Genomic DNA, 25,101 nt, shown 5'->3' with positions numbered 1-25,101 from the left:
TTTCTGCGGCATTTTTGATACGTGTGAAGGCCTCCACTGCTTCATTTTGGGTTCATCCAATTATGACGATATCACCAGCGTATGCCATTATTTGTATACCACGGGTATATATCGTACCTTTTAAGTTTATTCCCGAATCTCTCATCCGTTAAGTTTAATAAATGCAAAAGATCTTTACAAAACAATCTTTTGCTACACATTCAAAATACATAATAAATAAAACTACATTAGTGAGTAACACAATTGGCACCAATGGTATCAAAACTATGTATATTATAACTTCACTTACCTGCTATTTATGAAGATTAAAAAAATTCAATTGGGCGTCAAACAAATAAACGTGAACTCTGTTTAACGCTTGATTGAAACCGAACGTATGTTGGTCCTCATGTATGAAAGGTACTTATGAGATCAGTTGTATGTGTATGTGCGGTCATACAAATCGTAAATAGTGTGATGACTACTATTGTCGCCTGACCCGATTACCCGCTTTTACCCTATTCAATGTGTGTAACATTCGATGAATAAATAAGTAAGTACGTCTCAGAACGGTGAAATAATTTGGCCTAAACTCAAGGATCGTTGTAGCAGAATCCTATTACATAATTAGAGAAAATATCACCCTAAATATCCCTCAACCTCTAATAGAATTCTAGTCATTATTATCCGGAAGGTCAGAAAGGTTTATGAAAACTGTTGGGAAGTACAGAACGAACAATAAATGTTATCAGGAATTTTTAGGAAGATTCGGGAAGTGGAATTGTGAACATAGTGCGAAGGGAAATGAATTAATACTTGACCATATTGCTTTTCATTGGGGACTATGGTTCTCTATCAATTTTGTTTTTGATTAATTTTCGTGTTGTCAATAATTGTTTTCGTTATTTAGCCAATCAAACCTGTTAATACATATTTTCTTTGAACTTCTCTCTCATACATTAAGAATAAATAATATTTATTTGGTGTAAACGTACCTTAATGTTTTTAGCTTTTGCACTCTTTTTATTTTAAACATTCTTGCTATTACATATTAAATCGTATCAAAACACAAATTACGCGCATGGACATGGGTCACGTCTTGTAATAAGTCAAGTCAGCACAAAGAAATTTATAATGTAAGTGATTGTGAAAGCGTTGTTTGAACGTGATTTAGCAGTGTTATAATCTTTCTATTTGGCTATAATGTGTTTCCCCAAATATGAGTGCTATCAAATTGAAAATGATCAGATACAAATGGTTTTTTACTTTTACTTATTATCGTATCTATAACCTATTAAATTATACATTATTTATTATAGTTTAGAAATATTTTAGTCTCGGTTAAAATTGTACAAAGTTACTATGGCTCGTCATTAAAAAAATCGTTTAGGTATCAAAAGCAAATTTTAATTATTCATTTGCAATAAATAATTTGTTAAAGCTTCATTCGTTGTCAAAAAACTGTGGTAAAGGTGATATTTTTCTTTTGTGACATATTCGTAAGAATCAATTTTTATTTTATTGTTTTCAAATGTCAAAATTATTAGTCCAGGAAATGAAGCATTTCACCTCGCAATTTTTTCGTCCTGCATGGATTGACTTGAAATTTTAACAGAAGGTAGGTAATAGACTAAGGATCAAAATCTATATTGAACCAAAGTGCGCCAAAGCCTTGGGGGTGGTAGCTACCCCATCTCGGGGGTGAAAATTTTTTTTACATTTTAACCACAGGTTTCGATTAAAAAAGTGATTCTAAACAAAAAATGTTCTATACTTTTTTTTGTAAAACTGATATTTTTCAAGTTATTCGCGATTGAAAGTAACAACTTTTAGACGAAAAAATCGACGTTTTTAATCGATTTTTCGCGAATAACTCGAAAATGGTGCATTTTATCAAAAAAATTGTAGAGAACAAATTTGTAGCTTTTAAAAAGACAAATACAATTCATTTTTTAAAATGTTTTTTCGATATAATAGGAACCGAAATACGGCCTATCAATGTTCAGCGGTTTTCTTCAAATGCCAAATTTGAAAGATTCAAAGCCAAATATCGAGAAAATGATGCATTTTTGGAAGAAAACTCATAGAACCTTTTTTAAAGAGCATAAATAGACCTATCATAAAAAAAAGACTCTAGCTCAAAAATTGGGTGAGTTATGATAAAAATAAGGTCAATACCTCATTTTTTTACGAAAAAATCGATGAAAACAACCCCCTAACTACCCCCACAATTAAAATCGATCTTCACCCTTCTGCAATTCTCTTTGTACATGTATTGTTAATACGTCCAAAAAGTTTGACCGATTTAAAATGCTTAGTTTTAGAAAAAGTACAGCTTAAAGCGAGAAACGATTTACAATTTCATATTTTTTACCCTTCTTTTTTTAAATATCCCCGAAAATACTGAATATATGAAAAAAATAAAAATGTACTAAATTGTAGCTTTTTTAATGACTAAAATTTTCCTTTATTTAGATTTGTTGTACAATGAATATTTGGCGAGATATAGCCAAAGTTTATAGCATCGTATAGTTTAAAGCATCGATTTACGATCAAGCACCATCTTTTTCGAGCCCTTTAAACTTACCCCATTTAAAAACCAAGGGTTCCAAAAAGATTTAATTCACAGATCCTTGTAGCTCTTAAAAACCTCTACAAAAAATAAAAGATTTGGAAGCTTTTCTCGAGCAGATGCGGTACGAACAGTTCATCAAAGCTACAACGAAAAACTGTGCGGTTAAGCTATCATCCCTTCTGCCCACTGTTGATGCCTTAGATGAGCATTCAAAAAGATGCTATTACCAAATTCAACAGTGGCTTGGCAATGAAAATATCAGAGCAACAGATTGGGGATGGTATTCCAAAGATGGTTTGTTATTACCCGTACGCATGAACAAACAACCTGCACCCGATGAACTTTTGAAAATTATTTTTTGCCAATGCAAAAAAGGATGCGGCGTTTCATGTGGGTGCAGAAAAGTTGGTTTATACTGTAACTCTACTTGTTCTGGGTGCTCAGGTGAAGGGTGCAATAATAGTCCACCAATAATTGAAGAAGATGAGGATGACATAGATCACGATGAAGATGTAATTGATGACGAATAAAATTAATATTATAATTGTTTACCTATAAATGTAAATATTTTCAACTATTTATGTAAATGTATAAGAATATATGGTGCTTTTCTATGTTGATAAATTTTTTTGTATTTAATTCTACTTTTTTCAATTTATATCTATTAAATTAGTTTATAAAAACTGCAATGTTGTAAAGGGTGATTTTCAAAAGTTGAAAAGTTGCAAAATTTTGGCAAAAAATTGTTTTCACCTATAGCATTCATAACAATTGATTTTTAGGGGTTGAAAATTTATCAAATTGTATTTGAAAGTATAAAAAAAATCACTATTTAACTAATCCAAACCAAATTTCACTCATCTTAAGATTTGTAATGTTATTTTACAATTTTTGAAAATTAGGGGTAGTTTTCACCCCTAAGAACAATCGGGGTTCATGGGCATGACATAAACTATAAAGCAGAGGGTGAGTTGAGCTTAAATCCAAATTTTTATCCAAATCGATCCAAGGCGAAATCATTTTTTTAGAATTAGTAATTTTTTTACATTTATCTCTAACAAGGGTTGCTTTTTAAGGGTTGAAATATGATGGAACTCTATTCAAAAGTATAAAATAATCATTATTTAACTAATTCAAACCAAATCTTACCCATATTCAGGTTTAATATGTTATTTTATAATTTTTGACAATTGGGGGTAGTTTTCACCCCTAAAACCATTCAGCGCACTTCGGTTCGATATAGATTTTGATCCTTGGGCTATCACCTACCTTCTGTTAAAATTTCAACTCAATCCATGCAGGACGAAAAAATTGCGAGGTTTTAACTTTTTTCGAGCTTCATTTCCTGAACTATATAAGTTATTACATAGTGCATATATCCAGTTTACTTTTTTAATATATTTTTTTGTTCTCCATTTTATTCGACTGCCTCTGTCAAAATTAACAGATATTTAATTTATATGCCGGATTCTGTTACAAACGACCTAATACATACTAGTAAATTCTCACCAAGTTTTTAATATTCTTGAAGTGCCTTGCTTGGAAATGTTTACTTAACCCTAAAGGCATCGTTGGTAAATTACATATGTATTGTAACTCTCGAAATTTTACTAGCAGAAGGCAAATATCGCATATTTTTCATTGTTCATTATTTATTTTTAATGAAACCAGAACTAATTAGGATTGAATAACGGTTTATTTGCTAAACAGGTGCATAAAAACAAAAGAATTTTAATTATTAAAAGCACATATTTGGTAGTAATCAGCTAGGTATTCTATGTAGATATAGACAATAATGCTCGGCAACTATAACAAAAATCATCAGTCAGCTTTTTTTTGTATTTTTGTAGGACAGACCTAGCACTTGCTTATATTTAGAAGTCCTAACACCACTTAAGCTTCTTGAATTGGTGCAGGTACAATTCTGCCGATATTCTCGCGAACTGAAGATGATACATTGTTTTATATTCAAATGTTTGTTCGAACCACCGTCGCACTAAAGTTATACAAGAGCGATTCAAATATGAACCGGACTTTTCTGTTTAACGCTCGCTATAGTCTAGCAAACAAAAATGAAATAATTCATCCAAAGTCACGTCGTCAAAAGTAGTCAGAATCACGTATCAATCATGAATTCTCGAAAATTGTGAATTCGATTATTGGCGGCGCATAAGAAAATTATGTTTCCTCGCTGGTCACTTTACATTTCTCTCCAGTCGTCCCTATCCATCGCCTTCCTCCGCCAAGCACGTATTCCCTTCCATATTTCTCATGTCTTCATCGATGTTATCAAGGAACCTTGTTCTGGGCCTTCCCTTCTCTGGCCAATGGGTCTATCAAGGAGCGTTTTTCTAGCTGAGTCATTTTATTCCATCCGCATTACATGCCTTATCCACCTCAGACGTCCTATCTTAATATGTTTTACGATATCTGGTTCCTGATACATTCTATAAAGTTCGAAGTTGTAACGTCTGCTTCACACTCCATTGTCATTCACTGCTCCATAGATTCGCCTTATTACTTTTCTTTCGAAACATCCTAACATGTTTTCATTACTTTTTGTTAGAGTCCAGGTCTCTGAACCATACGTTAGGACTGGGCTTATTATTGTTTTGTAGAATTTTATTTTTATATTTCTCGATATAATTGTTGATTTAAGGAGGAGATTGAGCCCAAAATAGCATCTGTTGGCCGTGCAAATTCTGCGGTTTATCTTTGCGGTAGTATTATTTTAAGTATTAAGGAGCGCTTCCAGTTATACAAATTCTTTCACTGATTCGATGACGTCGTTTTCTTTAACAAGTGGTCGTAGGATTTGTGATTGCGTGCTTATTTTCATATACTTCATCTTGTCGGTGTTTATAATTAAACCCATTTTTGTAGCTGATTTTTTAATGCTACATAGGATTTGCACTGATTTATTATATATTGAACCAACAGTTGTGATATGTGACTTACGTATTATTTTTTCCAGTGCCAGATTGAACAGTATACAGGAGACAGGATCTCACTGGCGCAGCCCGTTATTTGTTTTAAAAGGTTCAGACAGTTCCCCCTGAATTCATACTCTACATTCCACTTTTTCAAGAGTTAGTTTTGTTAAATTTACCAACTGATTTTGGTATTCCTAGCTCTTTCATTGCTTTGCTTGTTTGCTTTGCATGAATCATAGTGTTACAAGTACAATCCTCCCGCTTTGATCCTACTTATTGGGCAGTAAACAAAATCGCTTATCCAGATTCGAAGTTTGCGAGACACAAATGTCTGCGAGACAAAAACGTCTATTTCTTTATGAATGTTACGAGAAATTGTATTATCGAATCTTAGGCAATGTATCAAGATTTTGAATCTGGCTTCTCGTTGCCATTGCTGCTTTGTAATTTAACCTATGCAGTTTTAGTTTAGTTAATAGCCTAATAAGTGCTTTCAACCTTTTCTTCACAGCTTCAATAATTATTTCCAAATAGATATTTAGTTTTGCTTAAAAACTTGTATCAACTGTGTTAAAGATTCTCCCAGCTTTACTTATTGTGTCATTGAACTTATTTATTTTAAGGTCTTGTCTTTATCGTAATTGTATAAATAACTTTTTGGAAAAATACCGCATAAATTATAAAAATAAAACTATTTAATAATGAATTGTCTACCGAATTGGTAGTGGTAAGCGTTAATCAATGGTTTTGTTTTTACACTATAGCTGGTATTTTCCCAAAGATAACAAAACTGAGGTGACATAAACACCTTTCTAACACTATTACAATTTTAGCCCGGTTAATATAAATAAAAACTTTTTAATACTTTTTAATTGAAAATATGTTGTTCTCTTCAACTATCAGTCCAATTTAAGTTACAGAAAAATTGTACGAAAGTCTCATCTAACAGACGATTATAAAAGATCACTACGTATTATTTTCAAAAAAAAACACGTTAATTTGCAAATTTGGCATTTAAGAACTGTAGTTTTTACAAATTACTCTTAGGTTTCATCCAACCCATCTTTTCCTGTATTAGTCTAGCCCATGAGAGATTTTTAATGGGTCATTTGACCCAGAATGAATCACATATAAAACAATACTACAACTTTGTAATAACTACTTTGAAACTATGCCGTCAATTCTTATCGATACTTGTGAGTCAGGTACAGGTCAGATAAACTTTGGTTTATCAGGTACTTTGTACTCAGGTACATTTTGGCTGGTAGAGGGGTGTCAAATCTAAGGCGCAACTCCCATGCTTTGTGTACCGATAAGAATTGGCGACTTAGTTTCTAAAATTGTTATTACATATTGTAGTATTGATTTATATGTGATTCATGCTAGGTCAAATGACCCATTAAAAATGTCCCATGGGCTTGGTAGTCCATATGACGATACCTGCCTATTGCCATTTAGGAGATCGATCTATTTGCTGGTGAATCGCTTTAAAAATACTTTATAATCATTCAGGATATCATTGACACTCGAAACTAGTCAACAGCGTCGTAGATGAACAGATAGTGCCAGTTACTTACGTATAGGTGTTGATTTTGTCTTAGTGCATGATACTCACTGTACTATTGAGCTACGACGAAGAACAAAGAAAATAAATGAGGAAATATGTAACAAACATAAAACCTGAAACCTGGACAGAACACTTAAATAATCTGTACAATGACACCGACCTATATATACCGAAGAACAAGACCACAAAGTAACGTAGATATTGACACTGACGAAGATATAACTAGCGAAGAGGTACAAATAGCAATCAAGAAAATGTAAGGAAAACAGAAAATCGTCAAGAACTTATGGTATCTTTGTTTTTTTTTTTGTTAGTGTTAATGTTTTTACCATTCTGTTGGACTGGTTTTTTCTTTTGGTAACTGTAACACAGTTCTAATCTAACGTAGGCAGATGTATAAGTCTATTTCACTTGTTGGAAAACCGCGCATGCGTTCTTAGACGCATGTGATACACCAGCTTCTAGATAAGCTTTCCTACTAGTGTCCGGACAGTTTACTCAAGACTTTGTTGATGTGTGTATGTGTGCGTTTTCTGTTCAGAGTTGTTGGGGTTAAATTTGGTTCTGGGACACATACGTATCCCACACGACCTCCGAATTTCATTGTGAGCTTATTATTTGTTGGTCAGTTATTTGTTTATTTTTATTATATTTTCTTTTTTTTTGTATGTGAATTATTACTTTTATAACTTTCAAAAATGAGCAAGGATCCGAAAAAATGGCTGGCATGGTACAAAGAGCTAGAAGAGGAAGAAGTACTCGAAGTAGCAGATCCAGATAAAGATGATGGAGATTTTTGTTTGAAAAGTATTACGATACTGATTCAGAAGTAGATGCCGGGGAGGAGGATGTTGCTCTAGCTAAGGAAACAACGTAAAACCCGCTGGAGGAGAAAAATTTGTCAACCACAAACAAGATGATGAATATGGGCCCATAGATGATTCAGCAAATGCCAAAACCATAACAGAATGTTTTGGAATTTTTATTAGCAACAACATTGTGGAAATGGTAACTGATTCTACAAATATATACATTGAAAATGTCAAGCTCAAGTACAATCGTGAACGAAATGCTAAACAAACTGATTTGGCAATGAGATTTGGAATGTAATACCTTCTAGGAGTTAGTAAATCAGGCAAACAAAACAATAGATTTTTGGAGAGCAGACGGTACTGAGATTGGCGCCATACATTGCACAATGTCTTACAATCGGTTCCGATTTCTTCTACGTTGCCTACGTTTTGATGATATCAATAGTCGTCAGGAGCGAAGGGAACCCGCTAAGTTGGCAGCAATACGAGATATTTTTGAGATATTTATAGAAAACTGCCAGAAAGCAGTAATACCTGGACCGGATCTCACAATTGATGAACAAGTTCTAAGTTTCAGAGGTCGATGTCCTTTTAGGCAATACATACCTTCAAAGCCTGCTAAATACGGCATCAAGATCTTAGCATTAGTTGTCTCAAGTAACATGTTTACTGTGAATTTCGAAATAAACGCAGGAACTCAACCAGAAGGCCCCTTTCGACTATCGAATAGCCTACCGGACGTTGTCAAGCGACTTGTAAGTCTATAAGAGGAACATACCGTAATATAACTATGGCCAATTGGATTTCTAGCTTCCCACTAGCAATACAACTAAAGAATGAATTCAAACTAACTATGCTCGGAACAGTAAAGAAAAACAAGCGGGAGATACCTATAGAATTCATAAACACCGTCGAAAGACCAGACTTCAGTAGTCAGTTTGCATTTCATAAAAACTGCGTGCTTGTATTTTTTGTCCTAAGGAAGAAGAAAAATGTCCTTTCCACAAGCCATACAGATGACAGCATAGACAAGGATACTGGCAAACCGAAAATGATAGTGGACTACAATCCTTCTAAATTCGGGATAGATGCTGTAGATTAAATGTGTGGTACTTATAATGTCGCCAGAAACAGTAGGAGATGGCCCTTACTGTTTTCTTGGATATTATGAATATAACAGGAATAAATGTCTTAGTACTATTCCAAATGAATAAATCGAACCTGAACGTTATACGGCGCGATTTTTTACGCAGCTTAGCTTTAAACCTGATGAAGCCGCAGATTGGAAAGAGATTTTGTACTCCTAATGTTTCGAAACAATTAAGAAAAAAATGCGGATTTTTTACTTGGAACCGGAAACACTCGTAAGAAGCTTCGACTTCTACAGAAACAGCTTCATCCCAACCAGTATGTCTTCGAAAAAGAGACAAAAGAACAAGGTATTATTGTTCCCTCTGCAATAATTGGATCTTCAAGAAACATGAGAAAATAACCGGTCGTCTACTTAAAATGCACAACAGAATAAGATGGATGATTTGGTTACCATTTTATCCAACTTTAATTTTTGAAATGTATTCGCTTTTAACAAAATATAAAGTTGTCTAATAAATATTTCATAAAAACAAACTTTGTTTTATATCAAAACGGCAATTGAATATATATTTTAGACCCCAGATTTATCCTGGGACACACGTGTATCCCACGCGACCGCTTCTGTAACAAGTTGCTATGCGAGTAATCCAGGGTTAATTAGGTTTTTTTACATTCCGATGCTTTCCAACTGGATAAATAATATTTCAAATATGTCAAGCTTTCTTATGTGAAGAGAGTTTTTGTAGGCACTGTTTAATGTCAATAGAGTTTTTAAATTATAAATTAAACAGTAAAATGATTACATTATAATCTATAAATGTGCTGATTACTACAACAGAAGTCTATCGGGAGGCGTTTTTTTTATTAAGGCATTATTAGCACGACATGACAAAATAAAATTTTAAATATTTAGTTTCTTGGGTAAATAGACATTTTATAATATCAGTAGAGATTTTCGAGTTTTAGAGATTTTAAATATAAATAAGTATCTATATACATATGTTTATTTTTTGTTCTACATTAAAAGTCACGATTTACCTTTCTAGGTAACAATTCTAACTATACTAGCGAGCAAAAAATCGAGGTCACGTTAAAATTGTTGTATTTTGTAGAATTTTAAGGCTAAACATATTTGTAATTTACAAATTATTAGGTATAACGAACTAGATAGATTAGAAGTGAATATATTTACAGTAATCTTCTTTGCGATTTCGATAGTCGCTGTTGATTGTTTCTTCATGTTTCAAATAGTCAATGAAAGTCCCTTTCCGGCGTTTTGTTGCATCTTTGGGCGCTTTGGACGACTTTCTCCGGATGCTGTCCACTCAGATGACTGCCGATTTGATTCCGGAGTAAAGTGATGGATCCATGTTTCCTCCATTGTGACATACCGATGCAGAAACTCTGACTCCGATTGTCCAAACAGCGCCGAGATTTATCATCATCACTTCGTTGTTGTTTTTGCTCTGATGTGATAAAACGCGGCATCCATTTGGAAAACAACTTTCTTATACACAAATATTCATGTATAATAGTCAAAACACTACTCTTTGATAACTTTAGAAGTTCAGCTATCTCTTGCAAGTTCACTTTGCGGTTTTCCATAATAATTTTCAGCGCTATTTCGATGTTTTCGGGAATAACCGCATCATTTTTCCTTCCAGGACGATTAGCATCATTGGTGTCGGTACAACCGCATTTGAATTCAGAAAACCATCGTTTAATAGTTGTAATCAATGGATCAGAGTCCCGGTAACACTTTTTGCGCAATAACGAACTGCTTCTACACTAAAACACTTGTCTTACTAAAACGGCATCTGGTCGGTTGTAAAAAAGATGGGATCAAACGTCTCCGCATTTAAAGCGTTCTAAACTACATTCATTTTACAAATTCCCAACTGTCAACAAACGCACGACAAAGCCAAACGGTCGTACTGAGGTGTATCATATGATTTTTTAAAATATTTACTTTTGAAACTATTAGTGTAAAAATTTCTTGAAGTCTGTCTTCGTCTGGATTTATTATTGTGGGTTCAATATGGTTCTCTATTATATTGTCCAACTTCCACAGTTTGGACTCGACTTTTTGTTGAACGTGTTGCACACATTTCTGCCACGTAGTTGGACTAATAGTATTTATTGCATCATAAAAAATGTTTTTCATATCTGCAATTTAAAAATTAAAAGTAGTGTTTTTGGCTGCTACATAATTTTTTACTTCTGTCCAGATGGGCTCAATCGGATTGAGCTCACAATGGTATGGGGGCAGCCTTAACACTACTTTGTTTTGGTTTTTTGCCATCTCATTAATGATATATTTATTATATTGTCCCTTATGTTCCTTAACGACAGCCAGCAGTTGCACTTTTAACATGGAGTCCTCAAACTTTATTTCAGCCACACTTGGATGTCAGCTTTTCTAGAAGCAGTAGTTGGAATTTTTTCCAATTTTCTGGAATGATAAAACGCGTTGTCCAATACGATGATGGAGTTGTCTTCTAATTGAGGCAGTATATTTTTAAACCAATTTTCGAAAGATTTCCCGTCCATCTCTTCATGGTAGGCCCCACTTTTTTTTATTCAAATACCCACACCCCTTGTGGAACAAACCCATCTTCACTGTCAATGTGACAGATTATTAGTCTTTTTCCTTTTCTTGAAAATTTTATTATATTATCTGCAGGATAATTTAGCTATGTATATGCCAAATTTCATGTCAATCCAAGCGGTTCTTTAATATTTACAGCAAAAACCGTGAATAAATGAACTAAAAAGGAAATAAAACTTTTCGAAACATCAATAAATTAAAATATTGGTTTCTCTTACCTTTATTAAAGTGATTACCGCTAGCTATTTTTACTTTTGATTAACAAATACTTTGTTTTTGGATACTAAAAGTTCACTACACACTATAAAACTTAATATTAAACACATAGCAGTAAACTCTAAAAAATAACACGACCAGTAAATAACTTAACAATAACTATAACATATAACACACAATATATTGACTTAAAAACCAACACGCTAAAAATACAATTTGAATTTAAACAGACTGGCAAGTTTGGACCTGTAAAATGTGAATCCGTCTGGCTTAAAGGCAATAAATTATATTTAATAGTCTCTTGACGAATGAGAGGGCGAATATCAACACGTGCGTTTGTTTACAGTTAAGAATTTGCTAAACGAATTTACCATACAATATAATATGTTACCGCGACTATATGAGATGGTATCAGCGAAGCAATGGTAACAACAAACTTAAAAGGGACGGAAAATGTGAAGGTATAAGCAACGACAGCCATAATAAATCCGTAAGAGAAATACTAAAAAGCTAGTAACTTTATGCTTTGTTATACTTTTAACCTAAATATGTACGCTTTTAACAACTATGACACTGTTCGACTTGAATATTCTGAAGCTATTTTTTATGATGTTTTAATATTATTTTTACTATTTTTAGTGGAAATTTACCTCAATTTCAGTTTAAAATACTTACGTTAATTTTGACGTTTAGATTGCCAGCTCGGAAATCGAAATGTCAAAATAAACGTACCTATTTTGAACGGAAATTATTGTTAATTTCCAATAAAAATAGTAAATAATGTTAGACTGTAGTTTATAGGTACCTCTATAATTTAATCGTACTATATTCTTGTTTGTAAACAATACCTATTTTGAAAATTATGTTCATATCTGTAATTTTTGTTCTAGATGGCTGATCCTGACCCGGAAACTCTCTTGGAATGGCTGAATAGCGGCTTGGGCGATGAGCGCGATATGCAGCTCATCGCCCTGGAGCAACTGTGCATGTTACTCTTGATGTCGGATAATGTGGACCGTTGCTTCGAAAGTTGTCCGCCTAGAACTTTCCTACCAGCATTATGTAGAATATTCTTGGATGAACAAGCTCCAGAAAACGTGTTGGAAGTCACCGCTAGAGCAATCACCTATTATTTGGACGTGTCGGCTGAATGTACGAGAAGAATTGTTGCGATAGAGGGAGCTGTTAAAGCCATTTGCAACAGATTAGTGGTAGCTGAATTATCTTCTAGGACCAGCAAAGATCTAGCAGAACAATGCGTAAAGGTTAGTTAGGTTATTATTTAAATTTTGTTCTTTGGACATTTTTATTTTTGTTATTAAATAACAAACTTCTAATAAGCTATTGATTATGCCCCAAAAAAAAGAGCTAATAGTAACTACAACATTAAACGGGTTTTATTTTTTCATATGGTCAATGGATTCCCAATTTTTTTTTCAAAAATATATTCAAAAAAAAAACACGAAAAAAGGTTGTTTTTTTTTTTCACAGAAAAAAAATTATCCTTCCTATTCAAAATGACGTTTGGTAGAAGTATTTAGGATTTAAGTATAGTATTTGAGATACGATTTTTCAAAGTTCACCAATCACACCATTTTTGTGCCATTTTTCTTATTTTTGCGCAAACATTCTTCTATACTTTTTCTCTACGCAGTTTTAGGTAACCAAACTTATACGGAATCATCTGATATTTCATATTATTTAAAGCGAATTTAAAAAAAAACTAATCTACGAAGTCAAAGAATATTTATTTTAAAGCAATTTAATCACCAATACATAAAGAATAACATAAAAAAAAAAAAATAAAAAAAAGTTACTAAGAAGATCTAAACCTCCCGGCAAGATCTAATTCTTTTTTTAAGCAAATCCCACAAATGCTCTATAGGGTTAAGGTCGAGTGAGCAAGTAGGTCACTACCGAATAGCGATATCTTCTGCTTCATTTAAGTCTGTAGTGACTCTGCTGGTATGTGGAGGTACATTATCATGCATGAAAGCTAAATTTATTCCCACAGCACTTTTTCAGAGTCTAACTAGAGGTTCTAGAACCAAATCAACATACCTTCGAGCTATTAAAGTTGGTTGAATGGAAATTAAAGAAGTTTTTTCACCGACCATATTACTTCCCCAGAACATAACACTTCCTCCTTTAGCTCTGTGAACAGATCTGGCTACTCGAATTGATCGGTCATATGATTTTACACAAATCCTGGTTTCGTCTCAAAATAGCACATTTTGCCAATTTCCAATGTTCCAATTTTTGTATTGAAGACACCAATTTAGGCGATCAATCTTGTGCTGCCTGATTAACTCGGGAATCCGTAACTACCTACTGCTGTATAGTTCTTGAGTGCGAAGTCTTCTTGTCGTTTCAACTGAAACACTTACACCTGTACCTCTCAAAAGCTGCTTTTGAAGTTGCGTGTAAGAAATTGTTGGGTCTATTCTAGCTACTTGGACTTTTTGGCAACTTCACCTTGGTCTATTCTTACGCGTTCCTAACACCTGATACTTAGCATAGGTTTTTGACACAACGCCCTGTGCTATGCCTACCACTGTAGCTACGTCCTTTTGAGAGATTCATTGCCCCACAAGACCAATAATATTAAATTTCCCCTTTACACGTCCGTTAACCCCACATAAGGCATATTTTCCGTTTTGAATGCGAAATTAGGTTAATTAATTTTCGTTCAATTTACAACTAAAACAAATAATCTATACCGTGCTGGGCAGTGGGATCTGATTGTTTTATTAGTTTGTTTATTTTCAATAAAAACCTTTATTCTTCACAACAATAAGTTTTTTCAAAAAAAAATAAATATAAGTTTGAAATACATGGTGATTCCATATAAGTTTTGTTGAGTGTATACAATGGTACATTTAATAGAAATAAAAATAAATTAAAGTTTGTTTAGCAGTAAATGGCTGACTTCAATTAGTACCGACTATAAACATCCTGGGTTAACCCATAATAGTATAAAAGGCCCGGTTTCAGGTAAAATTTAAATATGTTTCCTGGTAAAATTTGTCAATCTTCATTTCTTAATGTTGATTTAATTGCGTACAATCCAAACTCATTATAATTTCATTAATACAGATAAGTCTTATATTGACGAAACTGATAAGAGGGTTTTCGAATTCGAAGGTAGTGCGCGACGGGTTTGCTGTAATCACCTTTTAAATGGTTTCAAGGTATTTATATAATAAGTTTATGGAACTGAACACCAACCAGTATTTAAATATGAGTTATTGATGAAATTTGTTTGTCTTTATGTATCACGGGAAGTTTTAAGTAGTATTACTCATTGTATTCATTACGTTTTCTATCATTATGTGGCGTCCGTGGGATAATAATAATGGGGCTTCTTCTAGTGTTCCGGTAAAGAAGGAACATTTATCTGTAGATGCAAAGCAAATTGTAAAAACTATATACAGTACCTTAAATAAAAGAGGACTTGACACAACTTCCGCTACGAGTGAAATATGCCGAAAAAGATTTGTCAAATAGATTTGACGAAAATACCTCTGACCACAGTAAAAATAATTACATCAAATCCCATAGAAACAAGGAAAAAACGTAAAGATTCCAGTTCCACCAAATGTATGGAGGAAGCCGATAAGGTACGTCGAAAAGCCTATACCATGTACGAAGAGCAACGCATACCTACATTAAGAGCTCTGAAGCAACGGCTTAATGTTGACGAAACCCAAATAAGCTGTAGCCCCACCAGCTTATGGAAAATTTTGAAAAGTATGGGCTTTCGATATCGTATAATTGACAAAAGACAAGTAATTATGGAATCTCATAGATTACAAAAATGGCGTTATGACTGTTATGAGTATATAACTTCGATAAGAAAATTCCGTTCTGAAAATCGTCCGATAATTTACCTCGATGAGACATGGTTTGACACACATTCAACGCGACCTAAAGGATTTGCCGATTCCTCCGGTAAATGTGAGACAAAAGCTCCGTCAAATAAAGGGAAAAGAATAACTATTTTACATGCTGGATCAGAAAATGGTTGGGTTCCAAATGCCCTGTGGCTTTCTGCAAAGAATATTAAATACTCCTGCGTCGACTACCATGAAGATACAACGGCAGAACTTTTTGAAGAATGGTTCAAAATATAGTAATAGTAATGAATGCGTGATAGTAATGGACAATGCAAGCTATCACAGTCGCCAACTAAGTAATGCTCCAAACTCGAATAATACTAAATTGGAAATTACAAAATTACAAACAAGAGCTTTTAGAAGTTTTAAAGGCATTTTCTATAAAAAGAGTATATGTTTGTGATACATTGGCAGAGGAAATGGGAAATGGGACATACAGTGCTGCGGCTTCCACCCTATTATATATATACAAGGATTTCCACAGTTTTCACTGTATTCCTTCACTCAACCGTTTTCTCCAATTTTTCCTGTTTAGCCAGTCCCCTTCCTGTAGGTTTCTTCTACTCATTGCTTCGTCCACTTCATCTCTGAAAGATCTTCGGGGTCTGCCTCTCTTTCTTCTTCCTATCGGGCTCCACTCTGTTATTCCATTTATCCACCGATTTTGGTCTGCTCTTCTGACATGTCCGTACCAGGTTAACCTCTTCTGTTCGATGTAGTTTATTATGTCGGAGTTCATTCCCATTCTCCTCTTAATCTCCATGTTATTTATTCTATCTCTTCTTGTTGCTCTGTTGCTCTTATTTTGTTTTTGGTTTTCTTATTTATTGTCCAATTTTCACACCCATAAGTGAGGATACTTCTTGTCATGGTATTATATATTTTTTTCTTTGTTTTCATGCTGATGTTCTTATCCCATAGTACCGGGTTCAATTTTCGTATGCAGTCTCTTGTTTGTCCTAGTCTATTTTTTATATCTTCCTCCGTTGTTCCTTTGTTTGATATTATGAAGCCTAAATACTTATACTTGTCTGTTCCTTTGATTTGTTTACCTTCGTCTATTTCCAGCTTTTTTATTTCTGTATTCTCCGTTGTTAGGTATTCAGTTTTCTTTAGGTTTATTTCCATCCCATTCTTTGTATATTCCTGCTCCAGTTTTCTCATCATAAAACTGAGGTCATCCTCGTCTTGTGCGATCACTATTTGGTCGTCGGCAAAACTTAGCGTATATAGATATTCGTTCCTTACTAGTATACCCATTCCTTCGCACTTTCTTTTCCATGGTTTCAGGGTTTTTTCCAGGAATATTTTGAACAGGGTGGGGGATGTGGAGCAACACTGTAGTAGTCCCTTTGTCGTCTTAAATGGACTGCATATTCTATTGCCCGTTTTGATAGCTACTTCGGTATTCTTGTAGAGTGCTTTTACCGCGTTTATTAATCTTCGTGGAACTTCGATGTCTTCCATTGCTTCCCATAGCTTGGTTCTAGGTATTGAGTCATATGCCTTCTTAACATCAACAAAAGCCAGATGGACGGATCTATTTTTGGCCATTCTTTTTTCTATTAGTTGTTCGACCGTGTAAATGTGATCTAAGCATGCTTTCCCCGCTGTGAAACCTGCCTGGTCTTCTCCGATTGTATCTTGTATATATATTTCTAATTTTTCCTTTATGGTCTTTCCATACAGTCTGCCTATAGACGATATAATGTTGATTCCCCGATAGTTTTCGCAGTTTTTTCTATTTCCTTTCTTGTATATTGATGTCATATATGCTAGGGTCCATTCTGCCGGTAAGTCTTCTCCATTCAGTGCTCTCTCAAACATTTTATGTATCATACGGAATAACTTTTCCGATCCGTTTTTTATCAATTCATTTGGTATTCCGCCGGGACCTTCTGCTTTTTTGTTCTTTAGAGTTTTGATCGTTCTTTTTACCTCAGCTAGGCTTAATTCGATTTCGTCATGTGTGTAAATTTCTATTCCGTCTATTTCTGATTCTTTGAATTCGGGGCGGTCTTCGGTTTTTTATAGTATTCTTGCCATTCGTTTTCTTTGATTTGACCGATCTTGATTTTCTCTGTCTTATTTCTTTGGAGCGACTTTAAGATGCGCCATGACTCTGAATTTCTCGTTCCTCCTATGTGTTGTTCTATCTCTGTGCATGTTTTTTCCCATCTTTCATTTTTTTCATTTGCCACTTTTCTTTTCACTTCTTTATTTTTTTTCCTGTATAGTTCCAAGTCCTCATAATTTTTTGTGTTCAGGTATTTTATATGGAGTTCTTTTTCTCTTTTATGCATGTTAGTGTGTCTTCGGTTAATTTCGTAGTTTGGTGGGTGTATTTTTGGTCCACTTCTCCAAGAGCTTCTAGGGCTGCTGTCTTCATGCAGGTTTTTATGTGTTCGTATGTTTGTTCTAATGATTCATACCGAAACTCTTCTAGCTTTTGGTCCAATCTTCGCTTATATAGGTCTTTTATTGAGTCTTCTTCTAATAAATTGATTTTGAATTTGTTTTCTTGTGTTGAGCACGTATTGACAGGTGTAGCCGGAGCCGTAACTTGGTCAGACTCTCCCTGGGTCGGTTTCTGTTGGGTCCATATGAAGGGGAATTCCATCCAAGCGATTACTAGTTTGTGATCTGTGCCGCATTCTGCGCCTCGCTTTACTCTCACGTCTTTTATTTTTATCGAGCTTTCGTGGTTTACTATAACATAATCCGTTTGTGATCTTTAAGTGATTTATTTCGCATAGCTCAATCAATCTCTCCCCGTTATCGTTCATTATATCTTCTCCAAATCTACCAACTGTTCTGTCGTTTTCTTTTCTTCCTGTTCTTCCATTTAGGTCACCGGCGATAATTATTTCTTGGTTCTTCTTTCTCTTTTCGATTTCTTCTTGCAGTTGTTCTATGAATTATGTTTATTGTATGTTTAATCCCATAGAACATATGTGGCACGAATTGAAGTCTAACGTGAGGTCACAAAATATTTCTCCAACGTTAAGTAGTACTGTTGTAGAGTTAATAAGAAAATGTGTCAATGATATTCTTCCACGTAGTTGGAGAAATTCAGTCCGACACGTAATAAGTAAAGAAAATTTATATGTTCATGTAGATCATAATATAATTGAAGCGATCATAATCAATTTAGATTAGGATACCGATAGCGTGAAACAGAACTATGTGTGGAGTGATACGGTCATCAAATCTACAAATATTAGGATAAAAAAACTGTTCTTTTCAGAACCACAAATTATTATTAATGTTTATTTATCTATAATCTTAGCAATTCAAATAGATTTAATTTATTTTAAAACTCATTTGAAAACATTAATTTCGGGTATATAAGACAAAGTAATATATTTTAAATCCGTCTTTTTGTTTTTGTCGTCGTAATTATTGTAAATTTTGTGGATCCTTTGCTTTATTATAGGAGTACCGTCTAGTCAGTGTTAATTGTCAAAAGACCAACTCTGTCTACCTCGTTTGCTTATCGCTCCGGACCGGTCTTAACATTGGGCCAAGTCAGATAAATTTAATAATATTTACGACCGCACTAATTGAAGTCAACCATTTTCTGATAAACAAACTTTACCTATAAACTGGTCTATTGTAGAAGATTATATGACTAATTTTAAGCAAGATATGGTTCTTTAAAGTTTTCTACTTTTAACGATTTTTGCTAATTTTTATTTAACAACTGTTTTGGAAATTTCTCATTTTAATTTTTTTCTTGTACATTTAGATATATGCATTACCACATAAATAAGTAAACTTATTTTCTGTACTTTAAAATGGTGTCTCATACATATCTGATTACGGGAAACAAAGTGATTCGTCTTTAATCTTTCTATTAATCTCATCATGCATGTATGTTTTCATTATTTGCGTTATAATAAAAAATAAAAATAATGAAAAAAAATTAATTTTCCCATAATCAATTATACTAAACTCGTAATAAAACTCGTAATCTAAATACATACATTAAATAAATTCGATTACTGTATTCAAGCATCATTAAAATATTCCATGAATCATCAGTAAATATGAAACATTACAAAACATTTTAAAACTAGAAAAATTCACTGACTCAAACCATCATGACTATTCATAGCATACAACCTAAGGGTATAGTCATTAAAAAACACTTTTTTGTTGTAATATTACAATTAACCATAGTTTTATAAAGAGACAAATTCTCCTATATTTTTTGTTTTGTATATTTACAACCTACAGTATTTTACAAATCTTGTGGAAAATTTATAAAAACCGAAAAATAAAACGAAAAATAAAATTTTAAATTTCCACTTTAACACCCTGTATCTTTCTTAATATCAACATTTTATTAAAGCAAGTTGGCTTAAATCGTAATATTTAAAAGTGTAGAATCTACTGTTTCTTTTTGTACAATTACTTAAGGACCATCCTGTATATAGCATACAAATACATCGGCGTTATCGCCTCACAGGTGGAGTGAGGAAACGTGTTGATGCGTAAAAACGCAAGGTTCTTCATTGACTTTCTTCCGTTTTGTACGTTAAGTTTTTATAAACCTTCCATTATGACAGCGAAATTAGCTGAGTCCTTAGGATATATCTTCATCAGTTTTCTTCAAATTCACTTTATGCTATGTACAGATTATTTATTGAGATAAAAACACGAACTGTCTAACTCGTCTTTTAACTTTAATTGCGAAAGTTGAACTTTGTTTGACTAATTATAAAATAGAACAAAAATCGTGCGTATATTGGATATTTCCTTGTAGTTGTTACAAACAAAACCTGTAAGTTATGTTTAAAAAGCAATTAAAGTTTATTTAGTTTTTACTAATCATCACTAAATATCGTTATTTGCAACTTGTAGCACTTTAACAATTTTCAATAAGGAATACACGAATCGATTTTAATGATTATGACCTTGATTTAATAGGTAATTGTCATAGAATAAGTTGCGGTTAGTGATCTTATTCATTTTGTCGTTCGACTAGTTTACATTTTATTCATGTTATTGACTCGCATTTAACCAGATCTTTCATAGTTTTGTTTTAGATCTTCTTTGTCTTTTTGATACTAACGTTTACTTCTGAATCTTAAACCTTTTTTCACCAAACGTGAGACAAAAAATTAGATTGAGATAATTATTTTACTTTTGTATGTATCTTTCCTTTTTCTTTAGTGACTCCTGTAGCTTACGTTTGAAGAATTTTGTATTTACTGAATTAAATGAAACTGCAATATAAATTCTATGTATTTATCGCATTAAAATAGCCAGATGAATTTACGTGTCTTTCGTTCTAAAGGTGATCTGTGACTGTCTTACGTTTAAAGTACGTAGCGTCTATACCAGAGGTTCCCAACCAGTGTGCCGCGGAAGTCCCTGTAGGGTACCGCGAAATTTTACCGTCTTTTTTACTACTACTTACTTCTTTAATTCGTCGTGATTTACCGACTATTTTTCATTGAATAAAACTTCTGTTCTGCACTTGACTGCTGTTTCAATAATTCAACATCGTTGGAAAAACATGTATGATTGCGATCGATTAAACATCAGAACCGTACCATCGATGGCAATACAACATCGAGCCTAATCATCGATGTTTTCCAACACCATTGTTGACTTTAAACTCGATACAACAACAACAGAATTAATATTATGTCAAAATATTATTCCACTTTTAAAAAACTTTCATCTGTGTCGGATAAAGTACAAGAAGCCAGTTCAGCTGTGGCTTCTGAGTTGATTGTATATATATTCAGGGATTCTACAGTATTCACTGCCTTCCTTCGCTCAACCGTTTCCATCTCTCTCTGTTGTTCCATTCTTCATCGTTTAGGCCTCTCTTAATCATGGCGTTCTTCTACTTCGTTCCTCCAGGATTTTCGGGGTCGTCCTCTTTTCCTCCTTCCTATGGGGCCCCATTCGGTTATTCTCTTTACCCATCTACTGTCACTAGTTCTTCTTACATGTCCATGCCACTTTAGTGTTTTTTGTTCTATGTATGTTAGTATGTCTGTTTCTATTGATGTTCTTTGCTTTATTTCGTGATTACTTCTCCTATCTATTCTTGTTACTCTGCAGCTTCTTCGCAGGCATTCCATCTCTGTTACTACATACTATCTTACTGCTGTTTTTCATATTTATGATCCAATTTTCAGCTCCATATGTCATAATACTTCGCACTAATGTTTTATAAATCTGTGTTTTTGTCTTCATATTTAGGTGTCTATCCCACCATATTGAGTTAATTTGTCGGATTGCTGTTTTTGTTTGTCCTAATCTTGTGTAATTTCTTCCTCTGTTGTTGCCTTTTTCGTGATTATAAACCCCAAGTATTTGAATGTATCCTTTCCTTTGATTGTTACGTTGTCATCAATCTATAGATCTTCTACGTCTTCTTCACTTGTAGATAGGTACTCTGTTTTCGCGAGGTTAATATCTAGGCCAGCCTTGGTATATTCTTCTTGTAGTTTCTTCATCATGTAGCTGAGGTCGTCTTGGTCTTGAGCAATCACTACTTGATCGTATGCAAAGCTTAACGTATATAGGTATTCGTTCCGTACCGGTACTCCCATGCCTTCGCATTTTCTTTTCCATGTAGTCAAGGCTTTCTCTAAGTATATTTTGAATAGAGTTGATTGTAAAAAATATGAAATCCCATACAACTGCCGAAACGACTATTTTGCCAGCATGCTGTAAAATTGTTAAAATTATGTTTGGTGAAGAATGTCTAAGGATGTTGAAACCCAAGTAAATGAAAAACTCTAAACAGCTGATATATTTGGGAAACCCCAGGTTAATGCTTTCGTTAGATTTATTGGCGAATCTAACGTAGTTGAACAGTTTTTATTTTGTAAAGACCTCCCTGAAAATACAACAGGACTAGATATTTTTCAGTTAGTAAACAGTTATCTCCTTGGACGAAATTTACAAGGCTCTAAAAAAGATGAAGAATAACAAAGCTCCGGGGGAGGACGGTGTCGTCACGGAAGCGATAAAGATAGGAGGCTCAGTACTGATAGCCAAAATTCAAAAGCTTTTTAATCTATGCCTATGGAATCAAAATATCCCAACAAAGTGGAATAATTCAATAACTGTACACTTACACAAGAAGGGAGATATAGCAGACCTGGAAAGATACAGACCAATCAGTCTCCTTAACCATCTTTATAAATTATATACCCGAATAATAACGAACAGATTAGAGACAAAGCTGGATTTTTACCAACCTCGGGAACAAGCCGGTTTCCGCCCTAATTACGACACAAATGATCACCTGCAGTGCCTAAAAACCCTGATAGAAAAAACTAACGAATATAACCGTCCCGTGGCATTGATATTTGTAGACTTTAAAAAGGCTACAGTGGAACTACCGTCCATCTTAAGAGCACTACAAGATTGCAGGGTCGACCACAGATATTGTAATATAGTTAAAAATATATATGGAAATGCCACAACAACCATAAGTCTACATTCAGCAACTAATAAAATAAAGATAAAAAGGGGAGTCGGGCAAGGTGATACCATGTCACCAAAGCTGTTCATTACCGTTCTTGAGTATGCATTTAAAAGACTAACATGGCAACAGAAAGGAATATCCATCGATGGAGAAAGATTAAAACATCTACGTTTTGCGGACGATATCGTGCTTCTGTCAGATAATCTGGGAGAGATCAAAGACATGCTCCAAGAACTGAATGACATACTACAAGAAACTGGGCTGGAGATAAATTTCGAGAAAACCAAAATGATGACCAATATGGTTCCCAGCGAAGAGATACAGATCAATAACAACAAGGTAGAATTAATCGATAAATACACATAATTGGGTCATGAAATTAGAATAACCAGAGACAACCAAACCTGCGAGCTAAATAGACGAATCACGTTGGGATGGGCGGCATATGGAAGGATGAGAGACATTTTTAAAACAAATACCCCAATTCACCTGAAAAGGAAGGCATTTAACCAATGCATCTTACCAGTCTTGACCTACGGAGCAGAGACCCTAACTTTAACGAAAGCTACTGCCGAAAAACTGAGGGTAACACAAAGGCGAATGGAGAGATCAATGCTGGGCCTGACCTTGAAAGATCGCGTGAGAAATGAGGAGATACGCCGACGAACTGGCGTAGACGATATTATACTGCGAATCAATAAACAAAAGTGGAGATGGGCTGGACATGTTGCTAGAATGGAAGACGGAAGATGGACGAAGAGATTTTTGGAGTGGAGACCAAGAGCCGACAAGCGAAGTCGAGGCAGACCACCCATCCGATGGACCGACTACCTAAAGAGAATAGAAACAAACTGGATTGCAGCAGCTAGAGATAAAGAGAACTGGAGACGTTTGGAGAAGGCCTATATCCAACAAAGGATGTGAAAATGGGGCTGGATGATGATGATGAAACAGTTATTATTTTATCACTGCTGGTTTGTCTTGGCTGTCTTGTTTGAGTGTTAGCACAGACGGTTGCCCTGCGATGGTTGGACACTTAACAGGGTTTCTGGCTTTAGTACAAAAGGAAAATCCAGATATTAATTTCACACATTGTTTTTTTACACAGAGAAGCGCTTGTTGCTAAGTCATTGATGTCTGAACTGAATGACGTTTTGCAAACTGTTGTGAAAATGGTGAACTACATCAAAAGTAGGAGTCTATTTAACAGTTTGTGTTCTGCTATGGATTCTACGCGACGCAGCTATTGTTGCATACAGAAATAATCTGGTTTTCTCGCGGACGTCTCCTTCAAAGATTCTATGAACTTAAAGAGGAGCTGTTAGTATTTTTACTTGTGAACAGTCTGAATATGCCAATTTCCTTGGTGATGACAAATGGTGCACCAAAGTTGCGTTTTTGGAAGATATTTTTGGGAAATTTTATGTTTTAAATAAGGGCATGCAGTAAAAGCAAGAAAACATCCCCATTTTTACTGATAAAATCAGTTCCTTTCAGCCAAAGCTTTTACCGTGGATAAAGAAAGTTGAAAATCAAGCCACATGGGACATGTTTCAGTTAACAAACAATTCCAATGTAGAACCAAATCTGTCAGACCTTTTTTTTTTTGAAAAGTCTTAGTAAGCTGAATGACAATATCAAAAAGTATTTTCCCTCCCTCGATACCTCATCAATGGACTGGGTGCGAAATCCATACATCGAGTCGGCTTATGACACGGCCCTGTTTACTACTGATTGAAGAGGGTGAACGGATAGATATAAAAAACGACCGTGGACTTAAACTTAAGTACAGTAAACTAGTTGAAGAAGCAGAGGGTCAGTCAAAACTGAAGAAAATCAAAGTTAATGTAGATGTTGCATCATTTTGGATTCCCCTCTTCAATGAATATCCACTGGTTACAAAGAAATCTATAATTGCAATAATACCGTTTTCAACTTTTTATATCTGTGAATCTGCTTTCTCG

The 25,101-nt window shown here is 34.2% G+C and overlaps 1 protein-coding gene across 5 annotated transcripts in view; it reads left to right on the top strand.

The window, feature by feature from the left end:
• Ufd4 (ubiquitin fusion-degradation 4-like) overlaps positions 1-25,101 on the top strand; it is a 165,112-nt gene that overhangs the window by 40,405 nt on the left and 99,606 nt on the right. For all 5 annotated transcript variants that reach the window (XR_011951199.1, XM_072534601.1, XM_072534600.1 and 2 more), the window contains one exon: positions 12,673-13,047. Coding sequence is in view for 4 of the 5 variants with exons in the window: in XM_072534601.1 (XP_072390702.1) it covers positions 12,673-13,047 (375 nt within the window). In the remaining variant the exon portion in view is untranslated. The remainder of the gene's footprint in view (positions 1-12,672; positions 13,048-25,101) is intronic.

This window comes from Diabrotica undecimpunctata, chromosome 6 (assembly GCF_040954645.1).
Source record: "Diabrotica undecimpunctata isolate CICGRU chromosome 6, icDiaUnde3, whole genome shotgun sequence".
NCBI classification, from domain to species: Eukaryota; Metazoa; Arthropoda; class Insecta; order Coleoptera; family Chrysomelidae; genus Diabrotica; species Diabrotica undecimpunctata.
Note: the sequence above shows the minus strand (reverse complement) of the source record. Positions and strands in the feature narration are given on the sequence as shown.